Here is a 19,503-nt window from a genome sequence, read left to right as displayed (position 1 = left end):
TCTTTTGTCCTTCATCACTTAATGGATGCCACTTGATTAGAACAAGAGATTTTTCCATCTCACTTCTCAGGACTTGAATTTATTTCTAAACAAGAGTGTATGAAAAAGGAGTTGTAAGTTTGAAATATGACCCGCCATCGGGAAGGAGAGTCTTTCCGGGAGTCATGCGTTGGTGGAACCAGATAATTAGACGTGCAGAGACTCAAGATAATTGATTCGTATCAGCATTACAGACACGATTTTAAATCAAACCATCCCATTAATGATGTTCTCAAAACAAGTACTTCATTTGTTATGTGATTTTGACGACTATGTTTGTATCTAAAGCCAAGTTATTGCATTATGCACAATTACTCTCTATTCAGACTCTCACGAAACCATTAATTGTCCACTCAACTCTAAATGCTAACCACACAATCATTTTCTCATTGATGTCAGTGTAAAATATTTCGAGGTCAGTGAACAGCGCTGACAAAATATGTATTTTGGCAAGTAAAGAAATCTCCTATGTTTTTTTTTCTTTAAATCCGTGTACGAAATATGTTTTGTCTCGAGTCGTGGGACGATGATTACCGTCTGTCTTCACGGTTTTGGTGCGTGACAAAATCACACAAAAGCCAGTCGTCGCTAAGCTGATTTCGTCGGAAGAAGAAGAAGTGAGCGCGTATGTGAGGCAAATATGACGAAAATTGCAATTAGTCTATTGTTGGGTTGGATGGAGAGGCGAAACGAGGAGTTGTATGCTGAGTAAATGGGCGAATTGTCAACAAGATGGGAAAATCGAGATCTGGGTCTCATGATTTGGCAGCTGCTGGATAATATGGAGTGTTTATTCTTTTCCATTCGCCTTATATTCTTTCTTCTGGCAGTGCCTGTGTTATAGGAGGAGCGATAAAAATAAGCTTGGCATTTCATTCGGATCTCACACTATATAAATTGCTGTGTGGATTCAAATCCTCGCAAAATTCATGTACCATCCCTCCGACAAGAGACAGAGATATATTTAGTAGCTTCCTCCGGCAAAACAAAGAGCGGCTTCCCATCGCAATTGCTTTCAATTTTGCATATGTGTAAATGTGTTGAAAATAGAATAGACGGGATTTCCCTGGTGCTCAGGAGAGGACCGGAAAAAAGGGGCTCCGGATGTGTCTGGGCCAAAATTCAATCTTGCCGAATTGCCTGAAAATAAAATAATTTAATCATAATCATGCCCCTTTCCCCTCCCCCCCCCCCCCAAAGCCTCCCCCGCCATCCCCCGACCATGTGAGAAAATCCCGTAAAGAGACGAAATTGAAACCGTATCGATTCACCATTTTCCAGGACGGAAAGCTTTCGGGGGGAGAGATTCATTGATGCCTTTCACCCCGACTTTTCCAGCCCAGTCTTTGGCACGCAAATCCACTTTGCCTCTCAATGGCGTTGTCCTAATGACAGTGAATCGATTCGACACGCATCAGAGATGCGTCTAAACAGGGCAACCACTCATGGATGAAGCCATCAAAAACTATGGCCAGAGCTTTTTTACCACCTCCCATAAGCTTCGCCCGTTTACCGAATTCTCCTCACCGGGATAATCATTTTAGGGTCAGGGCACTTGGCGTCTGCCTTTTACGAGGCCCCATGAATTTTTGTGCACTCTCAGGACGAAAGGTTGATGGAATTATTGGGCGGGATTTATTGCATTTCCTGAACAAGGCCACAGCACAGCACAATTCCCAATGAATTACTAATGTGCATGTGGCTTCTGTTGAGCTTCCTCAGCAAATCACGCAGTGCGTGTGTCAACAAGGAATTCGGGGAAATTTTTGTGACTTCAAATTGCCTGATCAATTAAAATATCGTCAGAGTCCTCTTAAAGTGTTTGAGAGTTTGATACCATTTGCGGTATCGACAATATTCCTTACAATCATTGCTATTTGCAACTCTTAAAACCGTCTTCGATATAATGCTTTTCTCCGTCAGTACTTTGTTGAAGTACATTTTTATTCCACCCGGTAAAAGCTTCATGCATGCGAGTGATCACAAATGGGGTAACTTTTCGAAGTAGTTCTTGATGCTCATTTGCAGTGAGGGTCTTTCTGTGTGAGAAGCACAGAAAAATAACAATATTCCGAAACAATTACGTGAGAGGGATGCGAAAGAAATGTTTCACAAGTTAACTTGTCCCATTTGCCATTAAAATGCTCTTCTCAGCAAATATTATCCGCTTTAATGGCACAAGTAACAACTATAATGCACGCTAAGATGACAAATAAATTTCCTTGGCACTTTTTCCGCTCTATGAGCTTTGCTCCGGGCAAATGAGACACAACATTTATTAAACATCTCGAGTATGTGGTTTGTTATCAATACTTAACGACTTGTGCTGATGCAAACTTGTGTGCCGTTCGCATTTGTATCGGTGGTGAACAAATCACTTTAGGTGTTGCATGGGCAACATTTGAGGCCGTAATTGGTTGTGAGTGTACACTGATACATTATTGATTTGATGCCTCTGATTGCCATCGATCTTCCAAATTGCTTCCTAAAATACTCCTCAAATAGTCCTCTTGGCACCACTAAAAGGCGCTTTTTCGCCCCTCCCTTTGCCTCTTGCATAATGCAATTTCCGCAGAGCTCGTGAATCCGGTTCCAAGGACCAAATTAACGCTGCACAGCACAAGATCAGGACTGGTCTGAGCAAATACATGAATATGGTAATTTCCACTCTGGCAAGTGCTCAAAATGAATTCGTCGCCACCACAAAGAGCGCCACGCTTGAGCCAAAAGCGAGTGGAGTGTTATGGTAGGTCGTCGGCAAAATCAACAAGCTCGCGAGAATTTATTGGGAAGGAAAACACTCAGATGACACACAATTCTTCATCCATTCTCTAAGTTATTTGAGGCTCACCGCCTGCCGAGTTATGCAACCAGTTGTGCCTCATCGAAACTCCTCAGACTAGACACATTGACGCTCCGACAAATCAGAGATCGTCTCTCGCACGTGAATTCCATCGAGAGCGAAAGTGTGATCAAATTGCTTGTTTGTATAAATATTCAATCTGAAGATGTTTCACATTAACCCACATGTGAGCTCGAAACTGTTTTTCAATGACCTCAAAACTCTGCATATGAACTGTGCAGAGTCACTCGGTTCAGCTCTTTGCGTTGAGTGTGAGCGAGTCTGTCGAAAATCATTGATCTAGGGCAAAAAGCATGGAGAGCGAAAGTTGTTTGAAATGCTGAAATTTTGGATTGTTAGTTTTGGACTGAGGCAAAAAAGTCATTTTGACCGAAAGCTCTTCACTGGAGTGCTTTGCTTTATGTTATGACGCAGTGCAAACAGAATTATGCAAGTGGGAGTTTTTCAAGTTGTCCGCAAAGATGATAAATCCAATGGCTAACTTGAACTTTTGAGAAATCCTTCAATCAAACAAGCGTTGTAACAAATGGAACTTGAATACATAGACAATACTGTACAATTTTCCAACACAAGGGGGAGATAATGTCCAAAATCTGTACACTACTTCTTCCAAACACTTCCATAATTCGCATGAAAAATCATTAACACTTCTCAAGAGTCTCAGAACAAGTATTTGAGTGAAAATGACGAATGAGGCCAAAATCAGAGAAGTTATGCAAATGATATATTTGATTATGGTTTTATGTCCAGGATATCAACTGGAAACTAACGGAAATCTAACTAAAATCTAACTTACAATTTCATTACTGACTGCAAATGCGCAATTTTAGCAATAAGTAGAAATAATGAGCTGTACACCACTTTTGACCATAATATCACTCCCTTGTTGGAACATTTGTACTTTAACTACTCTGCTTTTGACTGTTGTTACCATATCTTCTCTTTCTGCAGTCGTCTCTTAATTTAATGCCACTTTGCTTGTTAATCGAGCGCATGCCAGAACCAGAGGTTTGGTGAGAATTTCGTGGTAAGCTTTGTCTCGAAAATGTAGTCAAATTAATGTCCAATATCCTCATGCGAGTGACTGGCTCTGTGCATATGCGCCTCACCTGCTCTGCCCGGGCAGGCGATAGGCCGAAAATGAGTTATCCCTGCCACTCATGGTCATGGCAATAGAGTTAGCAGTTTGCATGCGAACATGAGAGATATAATTCATGCTGAATCGAAAAATAAGGTAAATCTCCATGTGATGAAATCCTGAAATGCAGGATAATTCCTCGCCTGCTAATCCCACCGAATTGCCTCTCATGCAAACCGCGGAAAGCTCACATGAAAGCTCAGCGCTTTCACTATTTCTGTGCACTTGAGCATGAATATATTCGCGTGCTCGACTCTGATTGAAAATTTAATCGTTTATTCGGGACAAAGAAAGGAAAACTCTACCTCAGGGGTGTCGAGATCAGCTCGAAAGTCTCATCCGGGAGAGTGTTTGCTGTGGGGGCGGAAAACCTCCACGAAAGCTCACGTGTGTTTTTGCGCACACTTTTCCCTCCAAGAGCTGTTCACACCTTCACTCTCGTCTCTTGACTTCTCAACTTCCCAGCCAACCACCCAGTCACCCTCCATATGCACTGCTCCGTGTGATTTCCACGATAGATGAGGGCATATGAGAAGTTTTCTTACCAAAACCCACCCGCCGACCCACTTTCGCCCGGCGGGTGGAGAGCCAAAAATTTTACCTGCTCCACAATAAAATTCCACCCACCCTCGGTGCGACACTCCGGCGCAGGAATTCACATATTCAAGGTGGGGCGATAAAAGGTGATATTTAAATTTAATATTGCAACTTTGTCAACTTTTGCAGGTGTCGGAAGAAAAAGTGGAAACGCGATCTTCCAGCCACGAGTGTAATTATTACGTTCCACAACGAAGCAAGATCAACGCTCCTGCGCACAATAGTCAGGTAATTTATTTGTTTCTTACTCTCTGACACTCCTCCAGGAATTATGGTGGGATTTGTATAAACACTTGATGTAGCAGATGAATTAGTTGCACGCCGACACACGTTAGCTAAAAGATGCAATCAATATTACCACCATGCAAAATTCATTAGACGCCTTAAGTGGTTGAGAATTAAATTATTTTGCAAACATCCTCATCTTCTCAGACATGAACACTATCAAACGTGACTATGATTCGAGATTGCTGATTAATTCAATACTCGCAATAATTGACTTTCCAGCTGACTAGGCTATTCAATAATCAACATCAATCAGTAAGCCACACAGACTCTTCCGCTGAAAATGCAGTTAGTCTTTTATGTGGGAGATATCTTAATTCCGCTTGATGAAAACCCAGAACCAATCTAGTGACATCGGAGTGAACTTAATTGGACAAGAGAGCTGGGAGATTGTTAATTAAAATCGATGGCATTTTCCCGCCTACGGCATGAGGCTCATCAAGCGGCCGAGAGGGTTTGCATGGTGCTTAATTGGGCCCACATTAGAAGGCAGGATGCAAGAGCCATGATTAAAAGCCATAAATATGAAAATAAATTCCCCGGTGAGGTCATTTGTGCATGGGCGTGAGGGTGGAACGGCCACAAAAAGTTCGCTTGTATGCATAGTTTGTGCATCTCAATAGTGAGCTTTTTGCCCTCCGCGTGGCTGACAGTGGAAGGGTGAGTGTATATTGAGGGCGAGGGGTTGGAAAAACACCAGAGAGCGACTTAAAACTGATTACAAACTTTTCTTTTATACCAGAACGCTTCAGCGAATGAAAGTCAAGTGTTTCTCATTTAATTCACCATCCGTTCTTTTCCTATTTTTTCCATGCAATGGAGACGAACCCTGAAAAGAGAATCCGTGAGATTACTTGACGAAGAAAGTGGCCAAGGATATTCCTATGCAAATTAATGGAATTTATGGGAATGATGGGGGTGTTTTTTTTTCCTAGCTATTCTTGTCCATTTCGGAGCGGGTCCTTGTAGGGGATGATGGCCTCTTATGGGCGGGGAGAGCAATGCTAAATGTTAAATGGGCGTAAAGAAATTCACCTTTGGGGCCAATTTAGCCCCATGAGACGTCTCCGAGAGGAAAGTCATTGAAAAGGAAAGGTAAATATTTGATCATGCGAGAAATTTGATTGAAAATTTTCCGTGGTTGAATTGCTTGTTGGTGAATTTATTCCGTCCACCCCGTTTTTTGCGCACCCTCTCGAACCCTCGTCTTGGGCAAAACATGAAGTTAATTAACACTAAACTAATATTTCACGGCTTCTTCATGTGCCGTGATGAGCTGTAGTGCCAGAGCAAAGTGTTCATGGCGCCTTTGTGTACCAGGAAAAGAGAGATGATCATTCGATGGAGGGTGTGAGCTTCATCCCACCTGAAAAAGAGCGTGATTTCTCAGCGGACATGACAAGGGAAGCTTTCTGGGGCAAAAAGTTTTATGTATAGGAATCGCCTTTGTTGACCTTTCCACCTCATCCTCGCAACACTTCTCATGTGTTCCCTGCCAACTCGCCTATTCTTGCATAAAGTTTGAAGCTTTGCAGTGGAAAATTCAGCCAGTACAAATAGCAAGCTACAGTTTATACGCTATTACGGCTGCATATACGCAAACAGCTCCCAGGCTCAAGTGGTAATTGAACAAGTTAAATTAACTCGTAATTGCGATAGTTGATGTAAAATCTTGGGTGGTGAGGCGCACTTTCGCGCTTTCTCCGGCTGTTATTTCACCCTAGCAATTCGGTGTGAGGTGAAATCATATAAAAACTTCAAATTGCTTCCCGGCATAGAGTCTCATCTTCCAGGCGCGCGCGGTGTGAGGCTCTCATATCTAAAGACTAACGAATAATTTCTCTGCTTGTGAAAATTTGAAAACTTTCCCTCTCCGGGATTGATAAGTTTATCTTGTGTCTAGCGCCCCGTTCAAGGCTCCGTGGAGATTCAAGAGCCACAGAGGGAAATTTGCATTGCTCTTGCATCACCAGCAACCTTTCAGATGCACACAAACCACAATTGAAGTGCTGCACAACGGCAAATTATTGCAGTTTGTTTAAAGCAAAGAATTTTCTATATTCATTCAAAATCTGAAGGAAATCCAGTGTGGAGAAGATTTGGCATTTCAATCGAATAGAAAGCTCTCTCCGTCAGCCATAGCAATTATCTTGAAGATGATACACAAACTGAAATGTCAGGGAATGAAACCTCCAATTTCCAATGTCTTCCAGTGGGAAATAAGGAAGAGTGCTCATCCAATGTATTAATAATGTGTAAAGTGCCACAAATTGTTTACTCCTATCAAGCAATATTGCCACTGTGAGATATCCCATGTGGACTCCATGCGAATTGCATTGCTTTTGTGTGGATTTAATCCAGTTTGGCATCAGCTATCCCTTGACACTGCTCCTGGGAGAGATCCTCATTTCCTCTTCGTCTCACCAGACAATTGAATTAAATGCGAGAGTGCTGGAGACAAAGTGTTTAATAATCGAATTTATGAATTTTCAACCACCCCCAAACCATCGAACACAGTTCACATGGTGAGGGACTTTTCGATTCGCCTGTCATGTTTGAGATGGTTGAATTCAAAGAAAGTGTACCTAATTTTCTTCCCCCAGCAAAACTTTCTTTTGCCAGCCCTCCAGGAGGGAAGCAAAAAAGGCAGAGAGGCAGAATCGAGAGGGTGGAAACATGTAAAATAGTTTTCCTTTCGCTTCATGTACAAACACACAGTGCATGAGATGGGGTTGGGTGGGGAAAAAAAATCGACAACTCCTGAGAATTTGCAATCTGCCAACAAGTAACTTGAGGATATGTTTGAGAGTATTACATATAAAAGGACTCTTCCTGGGTGCTCCGCCTCACCTCCATACGGAGAATAGTTTTCTAAAAGCTAATTCAAGAGAGTCCACAGACCTTTTTGTTGTACGTGAAGCTATTCCTTCAACTTCAAAGCCCACAATGTCTCGGCAATTTTCTTCTTGGAGGTTTTCTAATTCCACGCAGATTAGTTTTCGAGAACTTCTCATCATGCCGAAAGTTTTGTAGAGTTGCATATTAAATTTCTTTGAGGAGTTTTAACACTTTTTTCTCTTTGTCAAAAGACATCGTTACAATGCAAATTTAGAGTCTTGCAACGGAATTCCTCGAGTCAAACAGGCTCTCTGACGCTTCTCAATGCTTTGAAAGTTGAGGCACAAGTAAAAGCATTAGGGTAATTGAATGAAAGGGTGGCATGGGGAAGTATATGGTATGTAAATTGATGATTCAAGAACCCCAAAGTCCTCATGCTGTTTAACAATTCAATCGACAAACAAGAAACTAGATAAACAATTACACAAATTCGCCGATTTAATTATCCAACACCCCGAAGTCCCATTGTGTGTGTGTGTGTGTGATGTATTCCTCATTCGCAATACGGTCTTTGCCACTGTCACTTTGTATTCCCTGGCAAGGGTTCTCACCCCCGGGGGAGCTGCATTTTTGCCACCACACCACGGGGAGTGTCCGCAATAGTTGCCAGGACTGCCAAGCGATTTGTATGAAAGAGTTTCTCTGCGGAGCATCGCCAAATGAATGAGACATTAATTATCGCGACAAACGAGTACGCTAATTAAGCCTGGGGACTGATAGACGATCGCTGGGGTCAACTGACTCTTGCCATATGAAATGTCCGTGGAGTTCCGCCTGGCTGGTCGCACAAACAGCCACCCAACATCCCCCAATTCCCCGAGTGCTTGTCGATTAGCTCGTCGTCGGGGCCGCAACTGGGGAGACGTCTATTCATATGTTGCTCCTCCGGCCCAGATAAATTCACTCCAATTCCGCATAAACACACGTTCAGTGTAGGTTTTAGAAAGTGGAGCTGCACAGGGATAATGGGGAGTAGCACATTAAATGGGGTTCTCGGCAAAACCAAAGTAGCCACACCACGGCTCTGATGTTGCTCTGACTTGTGGCGCTCAACTCCCCCAACATCACCCCAAAACGTTCGCCCATTTATTTACATAACAAAACGGCAAATAGCAAATGGAGCGAGTGGATACCATCGTGGGGATGCCTCATTCGCCCACTCTTGTCATTACAGCGCCTTCACTCCTTTTCTCAACTGCCCCGCAACTCGAGCCTCCGCTTGTCACTGGCTCAAGCACACCCACCGGAGCCAGAAACCCACCCCCAACCCCCCAGTGGTAAAATTCCCCGCGCGCTGAGAAATTAATTGAGCGCACAAATAGCTGGAAAAAAGTTTCTAATTCATCACTGGATTATCGTGCAAATATTGACAGGGAAAAGGTGACTGTCGAACGCACAAATACAGCTCAAGTAAATATCGATAACTCATCCTGAGGCAGCCACACGCAGACCCTTTGGGGGATGGCAGAGGGTGGGTATCTCCGCAAGAAAGTAAATTTTCAACTTTCACCATCCACTTTCGCGCAGCCAAGTTAATTAACTCTCATATATCACAGGCTCTTTAATTCACAAAATTAACAATTTACTCACCCACCGCGGTTCCGCAACTCATCTTTTGCCCCACTGAATTTTAGGGGATTACAAGAGGTTTCAATATGTTACAAATTGTGCCCCGCGAAATCAATTTATTCTCCGCCAAAGTTGTATTACAAGGTAATTGTCACAAGACCTTTATAAGGAAATGATATGACGCAATATGTGTGTAACTTGTGCGCATAATTTTCTCATTATATATGCAATTAATTTCCCTGCAAAATTTTATCAATAATAAATTCGTTTTACGACCTGTAAAAATTATCGCCAGTTAAATAATTTACATTACGCTCATTTACCCCAGAATTTTTCATGAATGCTCTTTTTGTTGAACTTGCCAATAATGGTGAAAAAGTTGGAAATTAATTAAATATATCACCTACATATTTTATTGGTTCACTTTGCAACTGAGTTATGAATGTTTAAAGTACTTTTTGCCACATTTTGCATACCATTCCTGTACACTTTGTCGCACCTTTAAGGCCAATTTACAGCATGGACGAATTCGGGATATTGATATTTTCGGGAAAATCAATGTGCAAAAGCAACGGCCAGTGAACTAATTACAGCTGGAAGAAACTTCCTCTGCCAAGTTGCTTTTCTCCCGCACAGAAAATACACTTCTTTTCGCACCTTATTTTCCTCTCCTTCTCCCTCTCTCGCATTGGGGGTAGTTTGGAAGCGCCAGAGCCACCTCGTTATCATTTTGCTGTTTGTCTTTTGGGGCGCACATAAGTTTGTTGGACGACAAGGGGGATGGGAAGTCCTGGTTCGGGCACCCTTGCCTCGGAATCGCGAGTGGAAGATCCCAACACTCTCAAAACCCACCGCGCCACACTTTATTTTGTCATTTTGCGAAAATATAAATTTAAAAGATTTCACAAACGACGCTGCTCCTAATGCCAGTGGAACTTTTAAGCGCCACATCTTGGTCCCTTGGCGCGGGTTGGGGTGCTCATGGCTGCAAACTCCGTCACTTTCGGCGTTCTTTGCCCTCCCATGTGGTGTTTATGTCACGACACTTACGCACTTTAATAGCTGTGCGTAGTGTACTTTAGCTATCTCCCTCGGATGGCACAATCTTCGTTAATTTTTTCCAACTTCCCGGGCGACGAAGGACTTGGGGGGACAATCATTCAGCAATCAATGGGCCAGAGTTGTGTGTTCTTCCGGGCTTTTGCCACCAAATCACCGAATCACGCCTAATCTCACAGTAATCTTCACGAAAGCTCGTGGCTTTTGATGAAAGTCTCAATGAAATCCTCTAATATCCCCCACAGAGAATCACCTCAAAGCCCACCCCAACACATCTCCCCATCCCCAAAACACACAGACCGGCAAAAGCATTCCAATTGTCCTGAGTGAAGGCGAAAAAGTGTAAAATGCCTTCAATGAGGTCACGTTCCCACCAGCGTTAGCGTGAAAAGGAGGCAAGAAAGGGAGAAAGTTTAGAGAGAGTAATTTTTCTTATGACTCCCTTTTTTTCCTCGCCAACCTCACACCCACACACAACACTCTATATCTGTTTTTCTTTTCTTTGCAGCGTACTCAACCGCAGTCCAGAGCATTTGATCAAAGAGATAATTTTGGTTGATGACTTCAGCGATCATCGTAAGTATCCGCTTCTTCTTCTACCTCATTTACCCTCCTCAATGAATTTCTTCCGCCACGCGATTTTGCGGCTCTGAGGCGAAAGCCTCCTTGGCACTCAAGTGGAAAGCGCGCCCTGAAAAATGGACCCGAAGGAAGATTATGATTTTATTACTTCACGCAGAGCGCCCTTCATTTCAGCATTGACCCCCATTTTATCATATTATAATATGTATTGAAATGTGGTGCAACATTTTCTCACCATGTCACAACCCTTCTGGACAGCTGTCGCGCCGAAATTTGCCCCAGCTTAGAGCGCACCACATTTTCTGCCTTGGTGTGCGCCTCTTAACGATGCGACCGAGGATCCTTTTTCCTCACCTCTAAAAATGATAATCACCCGAGATGAGAGAATTCCGGTCTCCGGGGCGAGATGGTGTCGTCCCTAATATGTTGCTGGTTCATGGAGTTTCAAAATTTCCATTTCACTTTCAAATTTAATAATAAAAGTTTGTATAAACAAATTAAAACACTCTTATATCCTCTTTAATTAAAATGGTGTACCCTCGTAAATTTACATGGCGGCTGGGGAGTCTCAAGGCGGGGGCGCCCCTTTGCATATACTCGCTCTAGCCCCAGAATCGCAGGCAGGGCGATAAAAAGGCACGCGGTTTGTGGGCTAATTCAACTGTATAGGCGACATTGCCTGAAAATGGCCCCGGATGCTCAGCACGGCATTCCGGGAGGCTATTTTGGTGTCCGCCGAAATGTTGTCACGCATCAGCGCCAATGCCAATTATTCAGGCTCTCAGGTACATCTCACACTCCGCTTCTCTCGAAAATCTCATTTAGTATTCCATGGAAAACATCAAAGCACTTTGCAAAATGGCATGTTCACTCTCAAAACACAAAGATTATTGCGTGACGGGATACTCCTGAAAATCCAACAATTACCTGTTGGAAATGGCGGATTAGGGGTGGGCTTTCGGGGCTAACAAGTAGCTTCAGAGGCGCATTATTAGTAGACTTTGAAATAGCATAATTTAGTATTAATAAACTCCATCGGAAATTGATTTAAAATTGAATACATATTCCGAGAAATGTGATTTCCTCTCTCTCAAATAATTACTCAAGGGGGAAATAATATGGCCAAAGTCTGACTAGGATAAGAGTAGATTTCTGCGAGTAGAATAATGAACAGAAAATCAAAGTTGTGAATAAAATATTGCAACATTAGGAAAACTTCGAAACTTCTTATGATCTCTGTACACCACTTCTCACCATATTATCTCCACCTTGTAATTATTCTACCCTTTGAGCACCTGAGAAGTGTGTCTGGCTGGAGTTAAATTAGAAATCTCATAATGTCATATTTCAACCCCTCGCACGGCAAAATAATTTAGCATCTTGCCGACTCGCACCCATTTGAGATGCCAATCAAATGTGCAGAGTGGCAGAAAGGAGCGACGTCTATATGGGTGTATAAAATGTCAGTGACATAGAAAAACCTCATCACACTCGGTTGACTTTGGAATCAATCTCTCAATCACGGGCCCGTACCCCGAAATGGGTCTCGACTCCATTCCGAATTTAAACGCTTTCGTGGCACACGCATATCATTGGGAAATTTGCGGATCTCATTCGTTTCACGCGCGCTTCTCGACCGCAGGCGGGAAGTTCAACTCATCCCGCATCCTCCGCTGGCCTGTCACACCAACCGCCCAGATAACATTTGTGAAAAATTAGGGTGAGAGTGTGAAAAAGGATTCTGCGATAATCCCACCCCCAAACCACCCGCACGACCTCTCGCAATTTATGACAGAGCAACTTTTCTCTTTCACACGAAACTTTCACAGGTTATTTTCACATCATTCAGAGACCCGGACTGATCTACTATTTATGGAAATTATTTATTTAAGCCACCACATCCATTGTTAATCCTGTCAAGAGCATATTCAGGGATTGGAGGCAATTATGAAGCGAATCAGTGAGCTTAGTCGGAGGGCTTTTGAATATTTCAAATATTATGGCACATTAGGGATTGATTTCCGCATTTTCGGTGCAATATAAAAACCCCACTTTTTAAGATGGTTCTTGAAATTTTCCCTGTGAAATCGGCGAGGAGGAAAGCCTTTAGCGAATTTCCCTCTGCGCTTTCCCAAGAGTCACATGCGACAGCGGAGATAAAGCAGAAACGATTTTTTATGCGAAATAATTATGCCACCCACTGAAAAGGAGGTCGAGAAAAAGGCGCGGATAACGTGAAAGAGGAGAAAGACTAATACTTGGCATAACTTGAAGTTTGAGGTATATATATTCGAATTCTCTGGAAAACATACATTTTCTCCCCTCGAGTCCCGGTTGAGACTGATTCCTATCGGTGTCACTTCCATTAGGAACGACACGATGATTGATCTTCCCCTTTTCTGCCTGAGAGGTGCTTCAGTTTAATCTCTCAGGTGAACTCCCCCGTGGCTGGAATGACGGGACTCTGGCTGTGGTTGTCCTTCGGGGCGATGGATCAAATGAGATTAATCAAACACGTACCGTTTGTGGAAATTCACCCACTTTTTCTTGTCTTTCCAGCCGAAGACGGCCTCGAGCTGGCCAAGATCAACAAGGTTCGAGTGATTCGCAATGAGAAGCGCGAGGGTCTGGTCAGATCCCGCGTGCGAGGAGCAGATGCGGCGGTGGCCAATGTTCTCACCTTCCTGGACAGTCACTGTGAGTGCAACGAGAACTGGCTGGAGCCCCTGCTGGAGAGGGTGGCGGAGGATCCCTCGAGGGTGGTCTGTCCAGTGATAGACGTTATCAGCATGGACACGTTCCAGTACATTGGCGCCTCTGCGGACCTCCGAGGGGGTTTCGACTGGAATCTCGTGTTCAAGTGGGAATACCTGAATCCCAACGAGCGCCAGGCTCGCCTGAAGGACCCCACCGAGGCCATCCGAACACCCATGATCGCGGGCGGTCTCTTCGTGATTGACAAGACCTACTTCGAGCGCCTCGGGAAGTACGACACGAAGATGGACGTGTGGGGTGGCGAGAACCTGGAGATCAGCTTCAGGGTGTGGCAGTGCGGCGGCAGCCTTGAGATCATCCCGTGCAGTCGCGTGGGTCATGTCTTCCGCAAGAGGCATCCGTACACCTTTCCCGGAGGCAGTGGAAATGTCTTTGCGCGGAACACTCGCCGGGCGGCCGAAGTGTGGATGGATGACTACAAGCAGTACTACTACGCTTCAGTACCTCTGGCGAAGAATATCGCCTTTGGCAAGTAAGTTCGCGAAGGGTCGTAAAAGAAAAGCAAATTAGCGGGGAATTTTCGGGGTTTCCAAAAGGCGAATCACTAGAATATTTTGCATGTTTAAATGAGGGAATCAACAACACATAAATTAGTCAGATTGCAAGATTGTTTCACCTTAAACTCTCCACAATAGTTTTGATATATTATTGTGTCAGTATTCCTTACTTACAAACCCCCTGAGATTTTTTCAGAAATGGAAAAATCTCTTCCGTGGGCGACTCAGAATTCTCTCGGCGTGACGATCACCATAAAGTTGACTTTTATTACTTACTTCAACGGCCACCCAATTAATTGTTTCCCGCTTTGCCTGGCTATTTTCCTCGACAATTGACTGCGAAAGTGAGGATGAAATTTAGCCCACACGCCAATCAAACAATGCCCACAAAATATTAATTGCCACCAGGGTGGCTTTTTTACCCGCGCAGGACGTGAAATTTAATTTCCGCGCGAAAGGTTCTTCGGCGCGGTAAATTCTTGTAAGCCCAGCGCGCAAATGAGAAAAGTTGCCGCGATAAACACACGAATGCAATTAAACTGCATGAAATTTCAATGTGACAGCAGAGGGTGGGGTTTTTAATTGCCCAATTGGGTGTTGGAATGGAATAATTAAAGTGCGACAAAAAGTCAAGAGTCATCACTGAAGCTGATCGATATCCTGGCTGTTTAAGAGTGTTCAGGAGATTGTTTTGGGTATTTTGTGTGTGTGTGGGAGATTTCCTCGTCGACAAGCTTAAAGTGCTGGATGAAAAGATGCCTTTGCCTTATCAATTTAATTGACAAGTGAGAGTACGAGGAAAGATTTGCACATTTTACGTCCCTGGTGGCAGAATATTTATCATCATGTGCGGAAATCATCTCTCACTGTTGGGCCATAAAACCATAAAGATGGTGAATGTGAGAGCAGTGTGAAAAATTACCATTTCGTGAATCCCATGCGTAAAAGTTCCACCGTCGAGTATATGTGTGGGAAAATCCCGCTTGAGAGGCGCGCGATTGAAGAGATAGATATTGAAAGCGATGGCCGATTAATCTTCTAACGTCTTTGCTTGCAGCATCGATGATCGAATGGAGCTGAGGCGAAAGCTCCAATGCAAGCCGTTCAAGTGGTATCTGGAGAACGTTTATCCGGAACTCGTGGTGCCAGAAACTACTGCGCTGGGCAGCCTTAGGCAGGGTCCTTACTGTCTCGACACGATGGGTCATCTCACAGACGGGACTGTTGGTGAGTTGAAAGCTTTCGCTGAGGCTCTCAGAATTACTACAACTTCCTGCTAATGCTCGATGTTTCAGGTCTGTATCAGTGTCACGACAGCGGCGGCAACCAAGAGTGGTCCATCACGAAGCGCGGTCAGATCCGTCATCACGATCTCTGCCTCACTCTAGTCAATTTCGCGCACGGCTCGATGGTCGTGATGAAGTTCTGTGATGACTCAGAGAACCAGGTGTGGCGGACGCGAGACGGTGGACTGCTGCAGCACTCCAAGATCAATGTGTGCCTGGACTCGCGTCACGTGCACGAGAAGGGCGTGTCGGCGGAGCGCTGCAACTCTGCCCTGGAGTCGCAGCGCTGGCGCTTCCAATCCAAGTACTCGTCATGAATGGGGCCTCCGGCCGCCCGCAAGCGACGCCGCGCGGCCACGTCGCGATTGTGATTATAATCCCAGCACTTCCCGGCCGTCGCTCCGGCGTCCAAGAGACTGCGACGGCGTCTCTCAGGCGAGTTCTGACGAGTGCCCACAACACAACCATTTCCAGCAAATCACATTCAAATGGACGGCTACCCTTCTCGGCACCGTGATACTTAGGCAAAGACACCTTTACTCCCAAACTTCGGGACATCCTCAGTGTATAGACAATTTCCCCCAGTTAAGGATAAGACTTATTTATTGTATTGTCTCTTTTATCAAAGACCACAAAAACTATATCGAATGTTACCCCAGGACGCTCAGAAGGACATTCGAGGCGCTTTTTCACTCTTTCAAGCAATATTTTTGATCATTTTTCCACCTTCTCCACAATTTTTGCTGCTTCACGACCGGCAAAGGCAGACACTTTTCACGATGACGATGAGAAATTCACTGCATAAGTGATGATTTTCGTGATTTTATTGAAATCTTTTGAATGAAACATTGCAAAATCCCTCACAAAGCCAAATATTTCCCGTGCAATTCTACACAACGCGCAAGCTAAGTACTCAACTACCAACTGCTTTACTGAAACACCCTTCAGGCTTCCGGCTAAGGGTGTATTTTGCTGAATTTTCACTAGGAAAAATCTCAAATTGAGCATGAGAATGAATTTTTCAAGCAACAATTCATCGTGAGTGTAACGAAAAAGCTCAACGGTGTGGATAAAATCACCCTTAATCACGAAAATTGGTGATGCTGGTATTGGAAAATGATAAGAGCATTAAAATTTGAGGGTGGAAAAATGCCTCGAAAGCAGCCTTCGGCAAAGGCAATATGTTTTCTTTCATAAAAAATGAACAAGTGAGTCAATTTGCTAAGTTTCTAGTTCTCTTATATATATATAAAGTATGAAATCGCGAGGGAGAATTTTTGTACATAAAATTCACACATCTATATATAATTTTCATATTCAGTTATTCTTCCTATAGCATAAGAACAGCGACGAAGAGATGACGGAGCGAAAGCTCAGGAGACAGTGAAGAGCATTAAATGCAAAATTCATATCCTGAGTATTAGAATACTGAAATTATTGTTTCACATCATCCCTCCGTTGAAATCTCCGTGAAGACTCATTGAAATGCATTATATGGACGCGATGGGATCTCCTTCCGCACTTTTATCTCTCATTTCTATTTTAATATAAATATGTATTTATGGACGATGAGGCGGCATAGCGCAATTCACCCAGTGGAGCGATTCTATATAGCATTTATACATGTGGAGAGATGTTAGGTGAAGAAATTTATTGTATAAGCAAACACAGGCTGGAGAGCATTATGTGGATGTGTACATGGATTTGCGGAATGTGTGGGTGAATGGTGAGAAAAATGCCCCCAAGAGTCATCATCCCCTGAAATCATCTCGAAAGCAACGTGTTAATCGGCCATTTAACCCTCTTATTGGGTGCCACACGATGGCCGACAGGGTGAAAAACGTGCCCCCAAGAAAGGGTGCCTCCGGCCAAGCACAAATTCCCTGGACCACCCACTGCGAGGCGCCCCACAAAGTCATCCCCTTTGTCTGTAATTGTGAATATTAACTTTCCACACGAGAGGCGTCCCTACATTCCCCCCCCCCCTCTGAAACACGTCACACAAAGTCCCCCCGGCGGAGCGACCCCAGCCCAGCGGCAGGATTGTACTTAATACAGAAGGAGAAGACGTATAACAATAAATACACTGCGAGTCAATGTAAAGAAATAATTGAGTGAATTTTTGTATAAATAGCTCGTGGATTTATTTATCATCTCGGAGATGGATCTCTCACACCCCCGGAATTTCTCCTGAGAGCAAATTAACAAACCGTGGAATGTCTCGGAAATTCCATTCTGCTGCCCCTCGTCGTATCATTTCAGGGAAATCCACCGTGAGGGCGGAACTGTCCCTGTAATTTGAATGACCTCTAAAGAGGAGGAATTTTATCATTTTCCCGGGGAACATTTCGGGGCTCGTTATCTTTATGCAGAGTGTCTCCATGAATTCCTAACAAGGAAAAAAAATATCGTGTTGGCTTTATTACATTTTATCCGCGTCCATATTTTAACTCCGCCCACTAATATGCCCCACCCAATCACATATAAATACCCTCTAACACTCTGTAAATTCTTCATTGATCTGATCAAGGAGAAGACTTGGGAGAAGATGAAAATAAATTCATTGAGTTTCCATCTGATATTCCCAACTGAAAACTGTTTTCTATGGGCATCTTTTCCGACCATAACCTCAACACTTCCTCTTCCTAAGATTTCCGCAGAATTGTACACCACTTCTGACTATATTATCCCTCGCCTTGAATCTAATAAAAAAACAAATATCAATAATTCCATTTCATTCATTTGTTGTCATTCTTTTTGAGAATTGTTAGCAAAAATTGATAGAAAATGTATTCAAAATCATTACTTTCGCCACAAGAGGCGAGGCTTTTAATAAATTAGAAAATCGGATGAAGTATGCAAGAGAGGAGAAGGAATAGCCTTCCATTGGCAGACAAATTGAGAGCAATCTATTTTGCGCCATAAAACTCAAGTGAAAAAGGAGGAAATCAATGAGCTTCCATCTGCGTCAGATGCTCCATACCGAAAAATATTCCCCACAAAACGCTCCACTTTATAGCTCAACAACCTCGTGAGAGAAAATGAGAAATGTGGCTTTGGAGGGAAAAAAAAGGAGGGCGAGAAGCAGCAGCAGCGCAAGATAATTTACGCCGCGTTGAATCCACCGACAGATTGAGAGTGCAATAATGTACAAAATTTGTGTAATGGATGAACCCTCTCTCGTATTTCTCAGCCGCGCGGGAAATTCATAGGATCATTAGACGAATGACACACACTTTATGGGTTTGATATTAGAATCTTGCAGAGATTGCAGGCGAATGGCAGCTGACTCCGCTCATTATTCTTGCGTTTTCCCACCCTTCGGCCTCGCCCTGGACAAATTGTACACAGTTTTCTCGCGTCTGCGGAGTGTTGGGGAAAAAGAGCCTCAAATACTGCCACAAACATGACATTAAATGCTACTCAAAGGCAGAGTTGACACGGACAGTGAAGATATCGCCAGATGAAGATGCGATTGCCGTTGAAAGCACACTTCCGACGAATCCAAAATGACGACACTTTTAGCACAGAGTGTTTTCCAGGAAGTTGAGTAGAAAGGATTGTATATAAGTAATTATTAGGATGTAAATAAAGTTAGACAAGATGCTTGTAGACAATGATGAGGAATGTAAACGTGACTAAAGAGGCAGTGATGCTAAATACTCAATTAAATGCTGTAAAACAATCGTGTCAATAAATCAAATGTTGAAAGGTGAATCGTTAGATAATCAATTTCCTATCATTTAATCATACTTCATTAGCCTAATTCCCTGTACTTTTAAGTATTATGGATATAATCTCATGTTTATGATCTTTCAAGGCAGAAAAAGAGCAAAAAAAAACGATTAGAAGGGAAAATAGCGAGATGACAACTTTTGTAAGATATTGAATAAAAGAAATATACGAATATTGAAA

General features: G+C 43.4%; 1 protein-coding gene across 2 annotated transcripts in view; it reads left to right on the top strand.

The window, feature by feature from the left end:
• LOC132260853 (polypeptide N-acetylgalactosaminyltransferase 2-like) overlaps nucleotides 1-19,502 on the top strand; it is an 81,947-nt gene extending 62,445 nt beyond the window's left edge. For both annotated transcript variants that reach the window (XM_059759228.1, XM_059759227.1), the window contains exons 3-7: nucleotides 4,767-4,865; nucleotides 10,957-11,024; nucleotides 13,590-14,277; nucleotides 15,360-15,529; nucleotides 15,598-19,502. In XM_059759228.1, coding sequence (XP_059615211.1) covers nucleotides 4,767-4,865; nucleotides 10,957-11,024; nucleotides 13,590-14,277; nucleotides 15,360-15,529; nucleotides 15,598-15,905 — 1,333 coding nt within the window. In that variant the 3' untranslated portion in view covers nucleotides 15,906-19,502. The remainder of the gene's footprint in view (nucleotides 1-4,766; nucleotides 4,866-10,956; nucleotides 11,025-13,589; nucleotides 14,278-15,359; nucleotides 15,530-15,597) is intronic.
• The last annotated feature ends 1 nt before the right edge of the window (nucleotide 19,503 follows it).

This window comes from Phlebotomus argentipes, unplaced genomic scaffold (genome assembly GCF_947086385.1).
Source record: "Phlebotomus argentipes unplaced genomic scaffold, Phlebotomus argentipes genome assembly scaffold_18, whole genome shotgun sequence".
Classification (NCBI taxonomy): Eukaryota; Metazoa; Arthropoda; class Insecta; order Diptera; family Psychodidae; genus Phlebotomus; species Phlebotomus argentipes.
The sequence above is the reverse complement of the archived record's forward strand: the minus strand, read 5'-3'. Positions and strand labels throughout refer to the sequence as shown.